The sequence below is a fragment of the Neodiprion virginianus genome, chromosome 4 (genome assembly GCF_021901495.1).
Source record: "Neodiprion virginianus isolate iyNeoVirg1 chromosome 4, iyNeoVirg1.1, whole genome shotgun sequence".
Taxonomy (NCBI): Eukaryota; Metazoa; Arthropoda; class Insecta; order Hymenoptera; family Diprionidae; genus Neodiprion; species Neodiprion virginianus.
In genome coordinates, this window is record NC_060880.1 from 27636771 (window position 1) to 27657134 (window position 20364).

The following is a 20364-nucleotide window of genomic DNA, read 5'->3' on the forward strand; positions in this document are numbered from 1 at the left end:
ATTCGAAGGAGGGATCCATTCTACGAGCTCGTTTGTCTCCTTGGTTTTTACCCCACTAAGAGTGACCTCTCCGCGGAATATGGACTCGAGTGGTCTATACGCTTTACTTCTCAGTGAACTCCCGTTTTTGGCGCAGTCTCGAGCGTGTAATACGGTGAAAAAGGTAGAATAAGAAAGAACAGTTTACATCGAACTGGGTTTCTGGGACAATATAAACGATCTCGATGCGTATCTGCACACCTGGACACGTACAGCTTTGTCACACCCTGGAAACGTTAGTTATCGTTTGGCCTGACTGCGTGGTAAAAACAACTGAAGATGTCAGTCACCGTTGCAAAAGAAAGAATAAATCGATTGTTACCGTACGAAATAACACGCTAAACGACCGTACAATCTCGCTGCGTCCCTAAAAACTCAATTACCGATCAACCACGTCGACGTTAAGTCAAACAAATCAATGAGACCTTTTTCTCTTCCAACCGATAATCTGTGAGAGTTTTAGGCAAACTTTAAAAATGAATTCACGCATTGTTGGGCACACAAGATGTCGATAAAACTCAGCGTAGAGAGATTTTGGCCAAGTAAGAACAACGCGATTGGTCTAATCGAAGGATGTCGAATCTTGTCTAATGTTTTGTACGCCGTGCAAACACATTTGTCACTGTAAAGCTTCGCAGCTTCCTCACACGTCACATTACTCAACTATTTTTGTTTCATCTGGTCGTTATCATATAAAATGTCCTCTGCAACTAAAATCTTCTTTCCGCCTCTTATACCGTCTGACAAACTTAACTTTTATCTACGAATAGAAAGCAGTGAAAAAGACGAGTTTTTCGGACCTTATCAAATTTGAGCCGATAGAGAAGGAGTATTAATCAAGAAAGCCGTAGAAGCTACGAAGAAGCCGACGGTATATTTTCAACATTGAGAAAAATGATAGAGAAAGTTCATTGCTGATAAAGTGCGAACGAATGTTGTTTCCGAATCTATCTCATAGCCTCTCCGATCGTTAAGCGTTTGCCCACCGAACGTCGATCGAGCGGAAAGCTTAGATCTCTCTTCGTCTGTTCTTTATCTGCCCCGCCCGGTTTTCCCGCTTAGTTTCACCGGCTGTATCGCGCCTTCCTACGCAGTCGAAAAATCCGCTATTTTTCCAACCTGACGTAAATAAGGAAGGCACTTTCCGCACGCGGTATCGCCAGTCGTCTTCATAGAATAGAAGGTGACTTGAATTTCGAGGGACACCGAGCCTCCGAACCCTTCACACGGTTCGCACTGAATATAAACTGCTTTCACTTTATCCAGACTGTAAAACAACATTGAAAATGTCTGTTGCAGGAGGAGAAACGTTTAGTAAGTTACTCGGAAGCAGGCTTACATGTTCTTTATATACTACATGTGCGTGTAGATTGTATAAATATTCACTCACTCGGTATATATACATATGTACTTATTATAAAAGAAGTGACTTTTTAGGCATTAAAGTTTCAAGAATGTATATACAAATTATAATAAATTTTAATAACTTAAAACATAATTAGACTTCGTTAAAAAAGTTTTCAAAACAAAAGTTGCACGGTTAATCATTTACCAAACAAATGAACGCTAAAAAAAAAAAGCAATAGGCCTACATCCTTTATTTCATTCCACTTCTTTGTACCCTCATTTTTTTTTTTCACGTGACTTTGCACCCGTACAAAAGAATTCTTTCACATCCAAGCGAAGCTTCTACGTCTAAGCTCGTGGGTAAGTTGAATAATATTATTTTGAACGTTTGACAGAATTTTCCGCAAGAAATCACCAAATTTTACGATCGCAAAAATTTATACGACTGATCTTTCATATATTTTACTTATTCATTTCGCACATGTTGGTTGGAAATTGAACGATGGAAAATTTCAAAGAATTTCATACATCGCACGAATATCAATATGCACTGCAATATCTTTGCAAACGCGAGGCTCAATATATATATATATATTTTTTTTTTTGCGTTCTGCCAGTCGACATGAAAGAAAAGAAGATCTTCACGTGTATACCTATCCTGCGCTTAGAACGGCCAACGATAACGAGTTACGCTTTGGGCAAAAGAAGTTTAAACGAAAAGCGTAACTAAATTCTCTGCGGCTGTGCATAATATGATTACGAATTTTGCTCGTTTAAAAAGTTGCCGCAATAGACGTCGGCATACCGGTATTCATGTATATTATATACGAGAACATAGAAGCTGCGTTCTTCTTGCGGAAAAACTAATTTTTTCGGTAAAATCTTATTTAATCAAACAAAAAAAAAAAAAAAAATGGTAGCATTACGCTAAACTTCAACGAAATTCGACGGCTCTGAGGAAAGGCACAGGATTGGGCGATATTAAGAAATTGATTTAAATTTGCAATTTCGTGATAAAAAAAAAATAAATAAATAACTTGCTGCAGCCAAGTTTCCGGTTCTTATACCGTTGCGAAGTAAAACACACTCCCGGAAGTTATTCTAGATCCAGCATCGTCGATCTAAATTAATCAAGTCAATTTTTCACAGATGAATTTGGCGAAAACCACTTTTTCAAGTCAGAGAACCCACAAGGTACGAAGAGTTCCAAAGAAAATCCAATCGAGCTTAAACTAACTGTAAACCTCGTCGTCGTCGTCGATTTCATGCGCTGCGTACCTTATTCGTGGATCGTCAGGGTCGACGGCATTGCACAGAGAGTATCTTTGAGTAGAAGGTCGTAACAGAAGTTGAAATAAAAGCTTGCAGCAGCAGCAGCGGCAGCGTGGGTGTAATTAAATTACTACTCCTGGAACGTAAGTAGAGCACTTGCAAGAAATGCAGCGTGACGAAAGCAATGCACGGTAGCTGTCTATGATACTGCAAAAAAAATTAGCAAAATAACACGACCGAGGTACGCGTTCAGAAGTTGGTCAGTAATCCGCAACAAAGAACCGGTAATGTCGATGATGTTGATGATGATGATCGATTGGAATCATCGTAAGTCAGCTCACTGTAGTTTATCCATTGTAGTTTTTACAGCTTATTGTTTATAACGGGGTCACTCGGTGGGGGCAACTCGTTCGGTCAAATGCACGGGGCGTGAAAAGAGAATTTGTTTATAAATATATAATGTAACGACCACAGCCGGTGGGCAAGTTATTACGATGGAGAAATCGAAGTGGTGAACTGCACTTCGGACCACCGACGGTGTAGTTTCACTTGTAATAGTTGCACCAGGTATTGTTATCTGCCCTCTTTCACACTGTAAGCTATCCGCACCGTTAACTGCTTATGCTCAGCAAAGCCAGTTGTGTTAGCAATTTCCACGTAGGCATTATAACCGATCGGATAAACCTACTTTGGATTTTAACGTCAATTTTTATGTATCTTTTCATTCTATCGCGGATGAAAAATCCTTCGAGAATATTAAAGTCCAACTTCAAGCGGGAAGAGACTTATGAATTTTTGAAATCTCCCAACTTTTTACCGTCACCAGACTAAATATTTGGGTATTCAGTACTGTACAGAGTTTATATTCCCGTTGAAACGATGTGGGTAGAAAAAAAATCGACTTCAGAATTCGAGATACGTGATCGCGTCTTACAGTCGGCATCCCAAACGTCTGACCGCATGAATTATGCCTACCCGTTCAAATCTGGGAGAACTTTGATCTACCCACTAGGGCCGGCAGCTGCAGCTTGTCATTGTTATTAACCGAAAAGAGAATTCCCTCTTCCTCGTTGCAATTAGGCCGACTGACGATGAGAAAAACGATCGTATACCTGCGTCGACGAAGACCATGATATTAGCCAAGACGACGAGTGAATTGGCATTTTTATAACATGATACCAGCTCGTTCAAGAACGCAGTTAGATATGAAACAAAAACTAACATCTATTTGTAAGGATTATAGAATTGAAAATATTCAAAAACAAATTTTTAATATTTGGTTCAACAATAATTTCCATTCAGAGAAACATTCAGAAACTTGAATAACAATACTCTACGTGTATGATACACAGCCCTGTAACATAATCAGAGATTTTCAGAATATAATGCATTAAAGAAGTAAGAATGACAAAAGGTTACAGACGTACGTAACGAGGGCTTAATTTATATTAGCAACTGTACGCTTCGCGGATAGCAAGCATTTTTTCCCCTCTATCTTTTCTCATCGATGCACTCACTCGGCAGGTATTCGAAGCGTTATATGCCGCAGGAAACAATATCGCACAAACAACTGTTTCGGTTGAATATATGTATACTTATTACACTAATGCAGTACAAACAATCTAATAACTGTACACGACAATTTGTTCTGCCTCAGCAATGAGGCCTTATACACTGTATAATTAGCTTGTGAAATGAATCGTCAAGGTTATTTTATTAATTGCACAAACGCAGGAACATGTACGAGGTATGCGAATAAAAAGAAAATGTTCACTATATCGTGAAATTCCAGAATTGATTTTATCCCCGGGATCCGAGATCGCCCGATGCCGTTATAACGTCCGATATCTGACTCAAATTCTACGGGGGTTCGAACCTATCGCTGATATTTAAGGTAATTTAGTTGGACCCCAAGATATGCGGGATCAGAAACTTGACCCGAAGCAGATGTTTCGGAGTGAAAAATGTCTCAACAAACGCTATAGGTAGGCATACGCACATACACACTACGCACGTACAGTAGGGTACGTAAAGGCGAACAGCCGGTGACCGGCAACATATATTACATCCTGCAGGTCTACTTATAGCCGAAGGTCTTACCTGCAGGTAGCATCGTGTTATACAGATACAAGAAAACCTGTATTGACGATGTCACTTTTCCCTGAAAGCACTCACGATATTAGGATCCACTTTACCCGCGATCGTATTCCAGCCGCTAAATATATATTATATCCATGGACTACTGCCGACGTTGGCATAGATGCGCAAAGTATGATATGTGCGCGCGCGTGTGTGCGTGTTGTACGCATTGGGTGTACATAGAATTTGTTTGCCCACGCGATACGTCGTACAGGTGGGTACGCACATCCGATATTACATACCCATATCCGCAATGTACCTCCGCCTGTATATATATACACTTGCTTCAACGTCACGTAACGGGAGCGGACAGTAAATCATCAAAGCACCTTCATTAGGGCATAATCACGAAGTAGGTTCGACATGTCTACAGCCAATTCCTCACCCACCGCATTTGATGCATCGTAACCGAGTGGAGGACGAACTGGGCGAACGTATCACGGAGGAAGATTATAACCGGTCAGTATTTGCGATTGACATTCTTGATTTTTTTGGTATTCGGAATATCGAATTGGGTAGCGAAAACGAACAGTATTTGAGTAGATTTGTTTCGGGGAAAATTGATGAAAACCTTATGTGAAGAGCGGTTATTTAGGACGGTGAAGAACAAGCTGCTGTCCAGAGTACCGGTGAACTCGTTGAAAAATTTTCACTTTGATCGATCATTTACTCGTAACAACGCTGCCTCGTACAAGCAGAGAGACGCGGCACCTACGAACTTACCTGTCGCTGATGCGAAAGCGATTGTGCGCAATCGAATACAAACCGTACACAATGTGTAATATTGAAACAGTATTATAGGTATCGCACATTCGGCGCTTCGACCATAATGAAGCATCGTACGTGAAAATGAATTATGATCGATCCCCGTTTGTACAAATATCGTGTACCTACTAGCCTAGATAATTTGCTTGCAATACCAAAGAGGTCAACATGCCGCATACTTTCGACAGAACTGTAATAAAATTTACTGCAAAGTAAGAGATAAAAATGATCATTCAGAGCCTGACGTACCGATAGTTTCTAAACCAATAAAATAGCTTTATCATCGCATCTCAATAACCGACTGCATTAAGATCTTTACTTGTCTACGTGCAATAATAAAAGAGATCGAAAAGACACGGCTAGTCGAACGCTGCTGCAGGGTAGAAAGGAGTGTTTCCTTGGTAATGAAATCGATATCGGGGTGCGATAAACTTGAAAAGAAGCGGCGCGGTACTTGGATCAAGGGTTTAATGCAAGACAATACTTGAGCCATTTGAGACGGAAGTTGGATAGTCAGGAGAGATCGACGTTTCGCCTCCAATTCCTATCAATTACTTTGGCAATCGGTAACCGCGTCACGAGGAATAGAGCAGGTCATTCGAAAAATTCGTAAAAATCCAATCGGGCGACGACGAGAGGAACTAACGCGGTGACAGTGAAGAAGGTCCTCTCTTCGTTCTACGCGCAGACTTTTCCAATTGCTGTACGAAAAGATAAAAATAAAAAGAAAAAAGAAATAGAAAGGAAGTCCGAAGCCGTCAACCAAGACCAGATGTTTTCTGGTCAAAGAGCATCCTCCCTGAATTCGTTATCGCTGCTTACCATCGCATGTACGATCAGCGTCGATTATCTCTGAAGAAATTCCTCCCACTTTTTCGTTGTTTCGTTACGACGCTGATAATACGAATATAAATAACATCGACGACCAGTCGTCGACTTTCGTGTTTGCGCGTTTTCACAGGCAGAGACATTCTAGCCGGTATACGTAACGTCAAGGCTGAATATTGTCGCGGTTTATCGACGGAATTACACAGGTGTCAATCGATGAACGAAGCTGCAGCTTTTATTGAAATAATTTTATAACCCCGTGTTAGCCAAGGAAGAGCACATAGTCCAATGAAACATATTTACTTCGCAGAAAGTTGCGATTTATTACGGACACGAAGACCATTTGGAAAACCATAGATCTGGTTGATATTATATTTTTCCCCCAGACTGCAAGGTCCGATCTTCGTGGAACGCGTCATGCGCAGCCATCACAGCTGATCCAACATCTCAACTGAGACAAGTATTTGACACGAGGGTTTACGATCGGTGTTAACGAGGAGTAGAAAGAGCGCCGCGTTCGTGGCTGCAAAATGAACCCGATGGCCACCTGTAGCGTCGCCAATGCACCAAACGCGGTGGAGCTGCAAGAGAATAGCGTCGCCGCAGTGGAAATTTCGCATCGATGACGAATGAAACGTGCCGGGGAAACCAAGAAGACGAAAGGAACAAAGCGGAACGGATGAGCGGACTGCGAACGCCATACAAATGACACGCTTTAGTGGGGGAGAAGCTAATAAACTATACGTTTGGACAGTATAGTTGCGTATCGAGGTGATCGCACGATTTCCGAGAACCTTCAAAGGCCGGTGAATAACTGCAAATTTACAGTTTACTAGTCGAGGGTGAAAATTTGTCGTAAATCTCTCGTCATTCCACGTCATTGCACGATTTTCTTTCTCTTTGTTCTTCTGCACTGCTTCTACAGTCTCACCGTTCTTGTAAATACATACTCGTATATATCAAATACTCACGCTAGGGAAAATAGACTTTAATAGAATATAGTCACCAGAATCGACGTTAGCATTGAAACTTTCACATCTTGTGTCAGGTTTTAGTGACTTGCAAAAGCACGTGGAGATATTTGTTGGCGTTATTTAAACTGGAGCAGAAAGAACAGGGCTTCGACGGAGCACTGATTTATTTATTTGATTTTTTTCGGCCTAGGTTTATGGACAACCGGTGGTGGAGATCCCAGAGTTAATTCGGACGGTAGCGAAGAGACTATAAAAGGAGCGGCTCTCCTATATTTAGCACTGCAAATTACACGGTGCACTGATATTTGAGAGAGGGGGAGATATGTGTTAGACCTTGACAGAGGAATATGTATCGTACACGTAAGTGGAGTAGCTCAAAAGAATTGTTCTCGGTTAAAGCCGTTCTTAACATCGGGACTATTACTAATAATGAAGGTAAGTAATAATTTGACAAATTTTATATGTATCGAGCATTTGGTTAATCAACCGTGGAAAGTGAGTCATTAATATTCAGCTTGATTCCAGGAACTGATCGTCGAAGAAACCTAACGAACCGTCATACCGCTGATGTTCGGTTGGTACGCTCTAGTAAGCAGTGAGTAATGAAAAGCTCGTTTCGATCGATCGCTATGACATCAAGGGTAACGACCTCTCTGTCCCTCAAGCATACTATACGTTCGTAAATTCACAAGACAGAAAGTAATTTGATTATACAAAATAACGTGTCATAGGTTTCATCTTTCTACGGTACAATGGTGAGTCGAAATTCTCCTACGATTAAGCGACGTGAAACGCGTAATTAAAACAATCGATTCAGGACTTTACTAAACCCGGCTACACCTGTACAGTAACAGCTGCGGACCTCTTCCAGAAGTGAATTCATACCGTAGGCCACCTTGCGTAATAAGGAAACGAACCCGATCTACCAGTGGAATACTAAACACGAGGAATAAACGTTAAAAATCTAAAGCACGCATGTAAAAAAAATATACACGTACTATGGACTTATGTGAAAAAATTTACCAAAAAAGAATTGCACTTGTCAATCCCGACCCCGTTTCGAATTTCGAAAAATAATCAACGGTTGACCCTGCAGAAAAAGCTCGCAGCGGTGAAATGTAAAAATATTTGCAGAGGAAATATCCTTGTTTGGATATGCAATTTGATAGATTAACGTTTCTCTTGGGAATGAATTTATTGAATTTTTCCTGGCAAACTGCCTGCCAGCCAACTCACCGCAGCCTACCTCCCTGCCTTGTAACACCACGTGTCTTTTCAAAGGCAAGCGTGACCCTAATTGATTTAGCTAGCAGCAACCTGCTGCCTAAGGGCGCCGAGTTACCTGCGGCAGGCAGGGTTGTATTGGGTTACAACCGGAATATGGGTTGCTGCACCTGCCACTCTTTTGTAGTCGCGGATCCCTAAATGTATGCTCTATCGCTATAGTAGAAATATCCTGGCTCCTTGGCAAAGCTCAGAAAACCTCCTTCTGCCATCCTATCTAAGAACTCGGCATAAATTATTAGAAATATAAATACCGTTATATTTTTATCCTTGCTGGTTAATTTTTTACGTTTGCCTGTGCCGTCAATTCAGTGTTTCTTTCATCTGGCTGTTGTAATTATTGCAAGGATTCCTTGAACGTGCCTTCCCATGTAAGACCGCCGAGAGTGGCAAAAGACAAGTGAAAAATTACAGTTAAAGACCTGATCTTTCTGCGACCGGCGTCGCCTCTGTATATGCGGTATAACGTGTATAAATTGTACCGACAAGTCGGTCCGCTGCAGCGAAGATCTTGGGGGAAAATCAACGAGTAAACCAGCTTCTGAGATACTGCGCGTGCCTAACATGCCACGGTTCTTCTCGTCTCAGGCCAACTTGATCGAATAGCGCGGAAAGTCTTTTAGCTGAATCATCGCGATCCGTAACTCAGCTTCTTCGCCGTTCGATTTTTCACGGCGTGCACATAAAACGCAACATTACTTGAACTTCTTCGCTCGGTAAGCTTCGTGTAATTAATTTGTTCAGCAACAACTTGAAGGAGAAATCGAACGATCATGATTAGACCAGACTGCAGGCACTGCGTACCTAATTAATTTTGTCAAATATATAAACGAAGAACGAGTGTAACAATTAGATGAATTCAGTGATCAGTTGAAAATTCATCCAACATTACCTGACAAATATACATGTAATCTGACGATTCTCCGAGAGTTACAATTCTTGAGCAAATATACATAACGAAAAAAAGATTTCTGCTCATCTGCGCAAGAACAATATTCCCTGAAGTTTGCCTGATTTACCATATTTTAGATATTTACCCCAGGTACCCTATAATTTTTTCGAGAAACTATCTTGTGCAACATCCTGTATCGATTTTCATTAAATTTTTGCTCACAGAGCTCGATTTATTTTTACACTACCGCAGCATTGTGTCGCTCCGAGTTACGGAGGTGGATATATATATATATATATATATATAATGCATATACATATATATAGAAACATAAGTTTGCGCAAGTCGTGCGTTTCGCAATAAGGGTAAGGGCGGTGTGCCTGGTAAGAGGCAAACGGGTCTCTGTCCCTTATAAGTTGGGGTGTCGTGAGAGTTCCTCGTGACGTGACACTGACAGCCCAAGTGGGCGTGCCGTCATTATGCTTAGCGAACAATTTGGCCTGAGGAATTTGTCCTGATGGAATCCGGCTTACGTCACACTATGAATAATAACCTGATCCGCGCGACGGCATACCGCAAGTTTTAATTCTGATTCGCTCCCTCACACAATTACAAATGACAACCGTCAACCGTAACGGCATGTCCGTAAATAAAGCTGCACGCGTTCTTTCGTTCCTCAAAATATCTGATATTTAGTTTGTTTCTTTTCTTACGAGAAATATGACATTCGCTTGAAAAATGATCAAACGAAGGAACGGAGGAGGACTAATTGAGATTTGGGCCATAAAAAAAGTGAACAAACTATCGTGGGATACACGTGCATTTTGACGAGAGCGAGAGAGAGAGAGTATTTAGCGGCGGTAAATTGTATCGCGATTGCACCGATGGCGCTGAAGGCGGAAAGGGAACTATAATTCAATGTAATATTAAAAAGACTGCACCGTCGTACAAAGAAAGGTTCACATCTCCGTCGCCCACGCACCTTTTACTATTATACCTACATCACATCAAGCGACATTGTGTCTTTTCGTTTCTTTTCTTCTCCCTGCCCGAAACGTGACGTCAGTGGCGAAGATTGAGTTACGCGTTCAGCATTGTGTGCCTTTCAACCTGATAATGACTCAAAGTGGACTCCGTTGTTTAACAACCTGTCTCTCAACCGTAAGGCGTTGAGTTTCATATAACACACAGCTGGTCTGCTTGCAACGTGCGCCCGAGAAGAGAAGAGTCTGTGACGTATTGAGAAAAGATGCCCGGAACTGCGAGACCCGGGATGTGTGTACCAATAATCTGGCGGGAGGCGAGGCCTCTTCCAGGGATTTCTTTATTCCTCCTCTCGGCTCTCCTCGACTACCGATGCTGCCGCGAGATCTCGACCTGACCCCTGCATGCGGCCCACGGGGCCCACAAGACCGACCAACGATCAACCAACCCGCGGCCATGTCGAGGTCGACGACCGCTCATCGGGCATAGTTCCGTTCCCCCCTGCTTGCTTGCGGTTCGGAGGGTTCGGGAAGCCGGGAATTATGGGACTTCAGGGCCCAGGAGGCATCGCACGCTACGTTTTCTGATGATATTTGACCCAGCGAGCGCGTGGCGTTGGGAAACAAAGACAATGGTCACGGCACTCGACTCGTTAGACGTGAAACTGAAATTTCGATCTATCAGGCTGGTCGAACACTCCGATGATAAATGGGCTTTCGAAGAGTACCTTTTTTTACATTACCGCGAGAGATCTTTATTGTCCCGAAGTACTTCAACGTTGCAACCGTTATTACAACCAATTCCTGACGCTGGTGATGTCATGCGACTCTGTTCCGAATTGATGGAAGGGTGCACGGGGAGAATGAATCGCAGATTAGACATCAATTGTAACAACTGTTGCGCCAGCGATATTTTTCCGTACAATTTACAGCGAAAATTAGACCGAAATACAGGACGTGGTAATAAAATTTCACTGCGATTCTAGCAGATTTTACTGCAAAATACTGCTGGTACAATAATAAATGTTCTTTCTTTTGCAGCGATTAATCATGAGCCTAAAAAATAGTCAACCATCTTCTACAAACACACAGATATCCGTGGGTTAATACTGAAAATAATTATAACAAAATCTTGAAATACGAATTTGACACAGAAACCAGATTAATTGAAAATAGTGAATCATCTGATTTCTCTCTGCTTAGTCAGCACGGCAATTCTCCGACGTTTCCAGACAGACATTTTCCAGTTTTCCGAGTCTATCGCGGGGTGAAATTGGCGAAAAAGAAAGATAAAAATGAAATAAAGCTAAAAAAAAGGGGGGGGGGCAAGCGTCTCAATCGGCAAAGAAAGAGCGCCAAGTCGACTATCGGGAGGACGTTTAACTCAAACGAGGAGGGCTCGCTCAGAGCTCCGGTAACAAACAGTAGTTACGGTGAAACTTTGCGAACATGCTGCAGTACGACAGCGCCAAATAACAGTGTGCCTGTACATACATATATGCGTGTACTTGCAAAGTTCCGAGGAAGAGGAAGTGGGCTTAGCCCAGTCGCTATCGCGTACAAATAAGACAACACCTTTTTCGATACCAAAATTTTCTTTTTTAGCGATAGTGAGTTCGTTCGTCATCTTCAATTTATGGAGCAATTGTTTTTGTCAAATATCTCACCCATTTTCCATTTTCTACTAAAAATGGTCACAACTAAACTCGTGGGAAACTCTCCACAAAAACTTTGTTACCTCAAAAATTTGTGTTCACGATCGATATTTGACGACTTATATCGTAAATTCAAGATTGCGGCCAAAGCTACTGCAGAATCAGGTCGATATTCTGGATTTAGAGTAACAATAACCCCCCCCCCGCCCCCCCGTACTCCAAACCAAAAAAATTAAAAAATGACAATTGTTGTATCGAAAAATCCCAACCTCGAATGTACGTTTCGACTGGGCTTATAGTTAGCTGAACACAGGTTATCCAGACTCGCGTTAGCGGTGAGTGGTTCGGACTTTCACGTGAATATCATCAATGGGAACTCGTCGTCTTCTTCGCGAAGAGGTTCTTCGCTGGTACCACGATCAACATTCTCTTCGACTCTCATCTCTGCGGATCGCTGCAGTTCTCCGTGATATAAGGTCGCGTCTACTCCGCGTACGACACGTGCGTATACCTACGTTACTAACGCTGGTCATTTTTAATCAATTCGTATCGTACGCACTTTCCGTTCCGCTACGTTGGCTGGTTCGTCGAATAGTAACTGGGACACGCCTCGAGGGGACCGTCGGCCTAAGCTCGATTTCACGTCTTGACTCTGGACGTTGCATGAATCCTCCGCGTCGACGAAGAACCGAATGTTCATCACCAACAAGATGTGCCTAACTACGGCACTCGGCGGGTGAACTCGGTTCAAAAATTCAACATTTCCTTCCAAGTGTTGTATAATATATAAACGAAATTCTTAGCTTCTCACACTTTCAACAAATGATAGAAGGCATCGACCGTAGTTCCAAGAATTTATCGATAACGCAGTGTCTTTTATAAAACAGTAAATGGTCGTTATTTCAAAATATATAATATGTGGTATACGTGAAGTTCGTAGCTATGAAAGTGGTGATTTGTCGCATGTGATTAGACTTCCATATTCGAGTTTACTTGTAGAGAACAGTTTTAGATCCTTGAATAGCGTAATTGTTTGGAAAACTAGATTCCGTTAGTGCAGTAAAGGCGAGCTGTACATTCAAACTGACCCCATTATATTTCTACAAAGTTTTCAAAGAGCAGTGTGAAAATTTAATTTGAACGGTAACGATTCATCGAATACCGAAATTTTATAGAAATTTTACACGATGACCATTATTTTAAAAGATAAAGTACACCGAACGTAATTAAATCAAATGTTACTAAACAAATATCACAGACTCTGATTTTCCTTTCTTCTTACCTAGAATGGAACATGACTGTCCTTTGGTATTGGTAAACTATGGTGTTAGTTAAAATAAGGTGGAAGTCGCTGGGTATAAGCCGCGACTGTTATCTACTAAAGAAACACTAAATATAAAGAATTGTCACCACGCCTGTAGGCAACAACTCAAGTCAACCGTTAAGTCTGTATTTCTGTCTTCCCATTGAAATAGAACGAACGGGCAGCTCTACGAACAAAGGTATTCAAGACATTGCTCCCTGTAGAAATAACGAACCAAGAATCGATAATCGATAATCGGTAAATGAAACGGGTACGAAAGTTTCCCGACAGTCTAGTTGCTGCAATACAACGATTATTGGTCACATTTTGATAATTGCGAAGATCCGATGAAACGGTATTTATACAGTTGTAATTAACGGAGTAATTTTTTTTTTCAAATCAACACGCCGAGAAACGATTTTCTGTATTTCGAATGCATGGATTACAGGGTCGTAAATATATTATAATTTTTTGAAATTCATACATTGAAAAACTACGTCACCGATCCAGCATGTTATCGATTCGATAATTGATGAAAATTCTGATTTGTACGGTAAAAGATTACATGCAAATTGCAAAGAAAAGAATATATTGAAACGAATTTGAAAAAACTATTCAACTTTTAGGAAATGACAGGTGATCGATTTGCAATGTAGCTGCGTTATTGCGAGTAAAAATACCATAAACGACGATACATCAAAGATTCGTTTGTACGAAAAGTGATGCATCAGCAAATAAACAATTCGCGTATATATGCCTATTCCATGGTACCGGTTAAGCAATTATTATTGCGGTACTGCAGGTACGACGTTGCGCAATTTGAAAGGTATACCGTGTATAAGTGTGTGTGTGTGTGTACACAGTGGTAAATCTGAAGTAACGGCAATTCCCGCCATGCGTGTAGCCTTATACCTCCGCCAGTGGAATAACAATATTTAACACAAATACTATATCCATACACCACCTTGAGACTTGCGGTGGCAAAATTAATTTCTGTAAAATTTTCCTCACTTATAAACAAGTACTCTGTGAATGAAACAGCAATGTTATCTTGTTAAAAATCTACCAGTGATTTACATAATGCCGGTACTATAGTGATTTTTATCTTTCATTTTCTCGACCCACATACGAGACGGCTTCGAATTACTAAGCAAGCCTGTCCCACCGAGACTCGAGGCCCTTTCTATCATTGCGGCGAACTTTTCGTAGAAGAGACTGTAGTCATCTACCTGTGGTGTAAGGCCATGTGGTAACGCATACCAAAACGTACTACAGTTCAATCCGATGATATTAACTTTCGTTCCACGGATCGGGATACTCGAGAATATCACGACTTCGATACATCCGTGACGACTCTGTAGGTCTTCACTTCGTTCGATCCACCGATAGCTGTGCAAGTCACGAAGGTTTATTATAACTAGATTTCAACCAAAATCCCCGCGTCACCCATTCGCTTGCTCTGAATCAAGTTATCAAAACCGTGGATGCAAATTGCATTAAAGGCTATGCCCTGTCTTCGACCAACGGTACATATAATTTCTCCGCATAATTTGGGTATAGGTTGACAGCATTCTTCGATGACTCGGCTAATCACAACTTACTTTGTTCGTGATTTACGATTTCAAACAAATAAAAAAAAATTATTTAACATCTACTTCTAATATTTCTCCCGTCATTTGTATTTACAACGAATTCTGTTACCTTTGCAAATCCTCTGACGCAATACGTTGTTGTATAATGCACAAATATAAATTGTAATACAAAGAAATCTGTGGCCAATATCGGCTCATTCGATAAATTTTCTCAATAAAATAATACTAATGATAACGATGAAGAAAAATGAGAAAACAACAGCGATGAAAAAATTACGTGCCGAACAAGATCTGTGCCCTGATCCCCGCCCCTTTTTACTTTGCCGACGTCTTGCCAGCAACAAAGTTGAAATTTTTTAACATTTCGCCAGCTATCAAAGAAGATCATTCGTCTCGCGCTCTGTGTCAAAGGTTACGATCTACCACGCCGTGACAAAGTATTACAGGGTTTATCAAAAAATGTAAAACGATGGAGTATTTAAAAAAATAATTACAAGCAATCACATTCCGCTTGCAGAATGCAAACCGTACCAACACCACGTGACAGGAATCGGTCGTTAAACGTATGGTGAAAATGATGGCGAGGCATGTACGCGTGTAATACGTGTACAGAAATACTACTTCAAACGGCGTATAGATTACCTACTGTATCTGTCTTTTGAGTCCGTTACGTGCCACCTACGCTACACCAAACTCGATTAAACTTTAGCAACGTTGATGACGGTCGTTGCATTGCCAATTTGCCAGATTAACGGTTCAATTGCACGATAAGTACTTAATTACAACGAATTATCGTCACTCCGTTTTTTTTATTTCACTCTGGCATGCTGCACGTACAAACGAACGAGGCTGCCCCCGGCAAACGATGATACTTCCGATTAATACCGATTAGCGATTGAAGCGAGCTGCACGCAATCGAACAGCGGACGCCGATTCGATCAAAGCGAGACGTGATACAAAGTAAATGGTAAGAGCGGAAATAAAAGCAACAAATTCTGGCCTCAAGAGCAGACTGCTAACACGATTTTCCGAAACTCGGAATACGCGATTCGAGACACGATTGTAACAAAATGAGGAGAAAAATATCAACAATTTTCCTCCGGATTGCACTGCAGGATGAAACTTTTCTTCCCGACATGGAAATAAATGCAAATCACGGCGTGAAACTGCTGCGAAAGGTATTAGAATTAACGGTAACCGTAAACCTCGACTCAATTCAACCAACACATCGTTCATAATACTGATGTAGTTTCTTGAGCAATTTATCCTCGTTCCTCATAACCATCGTCGCTCTTTTTCACACTGTTGATTACCACGACAAAAATCGATCATCGTCCTCGGTAGTTCCGTTAAAAATTTATTGCCCGATCAATCTCTGCTTTATTATTCCATGAAACACAACACACGGGTAAAAGCTCGTTCATTCAACGCGTTACGGTTCGATGCCTACCACCCGGTATTAAACGCATGAAAATTGAACCGAAATTAGCTGTACTCAAACGGTGTGTGTACATGGTAGGTAAACACCGAGAGCTCAAAGCGTTACTGCCGCTGTAATGAGCAGAATCAATAATAACTTCGAGAAAACTCGGCTGCTGTTGCTGGTTTTGTAAATTTCATCCTCCTTACGACGTCCATGATAATACATGTATGCATACGATTTGTACACGTATGCATGATCGCGACAGCTAACACGGTCAGTTATACCTACGTGCTAATAAACGTTGATAATATTACTACGTAGGCACTGATATTTCAATTAGGAACGCTGACCGATGCTGTTTTCTTCGTCGATTCGACGAGGCGTTGACGAACTCGCTCGTTCCAAGGTTGACCAATGAGACAGATCGTATATTGTAGTAAATATATATTTCTATAATAAAATATGCATTTTTCGCAGAATTTCACCCATTTGTCATGTTTCGTCACAACTATGGCAACGAGACTTCAAAAACCGGAGATGAAGTTGTTAATTGAAATTCGTAAACTCTTTATCGCGTGTTACCGGGCGATTGAAAAGTGTAACATATTTTTTCGCTGACAAGCTTTTCGAAACACGGGAAATACCGCTTTTTTCTTTTAACTTGACTAAAATTTTACGCGATATACGTAACAGATTGAGGGTGAAGATAGTAACGTTGATATATTAATGAAATGTCGAAGAAATATCACCATTTTGAAATATCACTTTAATTTGAATACATCAATTATTTTAAATCATTCCAAGCATTTTTCAATTTCAATCAATCCAACTGACTATTGTGATATTTCATTCACTCGTTACAGTAACATTCTTTCGCGAGACTTCGAATATGCCAGTGTAAACCTGAAAATTTTTCCAACAAAACCTGAAGATCGCGTAACCGGTTTTAACCACGAATGGGACAATAATTTTTTACACTTCGTAAGGCTGTAGAATATCGACTGTCCGTAAAGCAAGTATACTTTTCTAGTCGTGGGAACGGAAAATGTCAGGTTTTCCAATTAATTTTTATCGCCTACCGTTTGCGAAACCAGAGAAAAGAAAAAAGACAAAGCAACATGAGGAGAGAAAAATAAGAAACAAGGCAAAAGCCTATCTAATGGGTTGTAGTTATCGACTAGGCAGGCAGCAGATACGCAAAGTATAGTGTAATAACAGCAAGAGTGAAAAGTTTCGACGCACTTGTAAGCATAATATGGAAACGAGGCCGAAGAGTCGACACAGCGTGTGAGAGAATTTATATTACACGTTGTTGTGTTACCCTTTTGTCAAATTGTTAGCATATTTTTTGCCTTTTTTCCTCTCTTTGGAGGGCATCTCTGCCGCTGCTGAGAAGACACGTAGTCGTCAACGGTGACCTCTGACCAAATACTGTTCAGATATACGATAGGTGCCCGGTGAAAGGGAAAATATGAAATTCTGCTGACCCTTGAATAGAAAATTTTATTTCGCCAATGGAAGAAGGCATGAAAAAGTCTCCGCGCAATTTGTGACATTGTCCAAATATCAATGACAATTTCGTAACTTGGAAAAATATTTGTCAAACTTTAATTAATATCTGATAAAAAGTAGAATTATTTCACGTATTATCAATTACTTCAACGCCATTACAACTCGTGATTTAGATTTCGATTAATTCATTCGATTATCATGTCGAAAAATATCTTATTTATAATATTTCGAGGATATATCTGAAAGGTTAAATGTAATGAATTTGAAAAATTTGTGCCGTGTAATTGATGTCGAATCGCAATTATTTCCACTAATTAGTGAAAAAAAAAAATTAAGAGAAAACGAAAACGTTTATTCACAACGTTATTTCCTATCTCTCGGAACTTGACTACTCACACCGAAAATAAAAAAAAAAACCTATAAAAAAGTCAAGAAACAAAAATGTTATAATTTGTGCCATTAGTTTAAAATTGTTTTGCATAAACATAGACAAAACATTTACCTAGTAGATTATAATGACTATGATTGTAACCATACTTTGCTTCTTTTGTTTTGTTTTTCCTTCTTTTGTTTTTCTTGTTTTTTCATCACGGTTATGAGCGCAAATCCCAAGACTTTCTAATACGCCGTTTTGTTCGTTGCGATGGAAAACGGACTTTCTTTACACAAGCTGTAAAACTCCGGCTGTTTTTTTTCTCGACTATAAATATATGTAACTATATGCATATCACAGACGCGCATTTTCCAATAATTATAGGTGTCACGAGACGTTCAAGGAAGCTCACCTTGAACGAAGAGGTTAATGCGTAATGAAATTTGCACCGAATCCTTGCAACTTATAATTATAATCGGGACCAAGTTTTAACCCTCGTACGATGATGCGACGAGCTTTGACCTTTTTTCACAGTTGCGATAAATCTTTCGGTGCTGATATTTGCAAAGCTACGCCGAGCAGAATTATTACCAACAGCCGGTAGAAATTATACGCAGTTAACGAAGTTGTTGCGCATTTTCGGGCTAACCGCTTGTACCCTCGGAATACAATGGAATTCAGAAATCGGGGTATCTAAAATTGACTCGGTGACACAATAATCGCGTTATCAAGAAGATATCGTTGCGTGCCATTCGTGTAATTGTCGTTATGAGGTACCGGCTGATTAGAGAATTTTTACGAGCGCAAGCCGGCGAGTATGTATCGTTCGTTTCGTCACTCCTCGAAGTAATTACAGTATCGTTTTTACTAGTAGAAGAACATCGATCAGTCAATTAATGCTCGATAGAAATCTCACGGTAATCTAAAACTGATTGTAATAAAAAAGAAGCGCGTTCAGCCACGATCAGAAAAAAAAAATCACTTTACGGCACGATTCGATAAAGCAAAGTATCGTTAAAACTTAGCAAAGAAATAAAGGAAGGAATAAAGAACGAATGAGCGATTGAAACGAACGAACGAACCTCGAGGAATTATTCAAATAAGCGCTGAGCGACCGTAACAAAGGGCGCGCAAGTTTGAAAAGTGTGTAAAAAGTAGGTAACCTATTTTTACATTATCCGTTACTTACGTTTACACACAGAAATTGCAGTACCTTAGCGAAAAACAGCAGCACTTTTCATATTACAAATTAAAAATTCAACCAAAACGCCGAACAATCATGTTTACACGCTATAAATATAACTTTTATAAATCACATTTAAAAATCGCACCTTGAATCGAAGCGCACAGATATGCGAGGCAGGTCCAGAGAATGATGCTCGTCGAGGTAGATTTTCCCCGAAGGATCGTCATCGTCGTCATTGTTATCGTGCACTGATCACAAAAATTTATAAGAAAAAAAAAAAAAACAACCACTCAAGTTATACAAGCGTGTATACGTAAGAAAAAAACTATCACACCAAACTCGTCGAAACACTTGTTACACGGGGGCGGCGGCGGCGGGGGGGGGGGGGGTGTGGCGGCGAGGGGCGGGGCTGGGGGGGGGGTCCGTAAATTTACGTCGATGTGGAAAACAACCGGCAGGCGAATTCTAACGCAAGAACGCAGGTGGTAAACAACAACCGTCGGGAACGCTGAGGATCGACCAGATAGTCCGGCGCGCGAAGACCGTCTGACGCGCCGAGGGCTTTCGTACCGTTTCGTCGAACATCGGGCCGGCCCGAGATTACCCGAACCCGATCTTGCGATAATGGGCGTTTGATACTGCACACTGCAAGAGCTGGAGATAGCCGAGATACGGGACGGACGGCTTGCGTCACGCCGCTGCTCGGCCTGACCACCCTTGTTTCGACTTTCTTTTCCCTTTTTCAACCCCCCCACCGTCTTTCGATATCTTATTTTGCGTAACTTTCGGGACTTGGT

At 40.9% G+C, this 20364-nt stretch overlaps 1 protein-coding gene across 11 annotated transcripts in view; it reads right to left on the minus strand.

Moving 5' to 3' along the window:
- Window positions 1-20111, minus strand: part of LOC124302013 (fasciclin-3) — a 238237-nt gene extending 218126 nt beyond the window's left edge. For 8 of the 11 annotated variants that reach the window (XM_046757747.1, XM_046757744.1, XM_046757743.1 and 5 more), the window contains exon 1: window positions 19713-20111. In XM_046757747.1, coding sequence (XP_046613703.1) covers window positions 19713-19803 — 91 coding nt within the window. In that variant the 5' untranslated portion in view covers window positions 19804-20111. The remainder of the gene's footprint in view (window positions 1-19712) is intronic. The other 3 variants (XM_046757749.1, XM_046757746.1, XM_046757751.1) reach the window with 1 other exon arrangement.
- Between the last annotated feature and the right edge of the window lie 253 nt (window positions 20112-20364).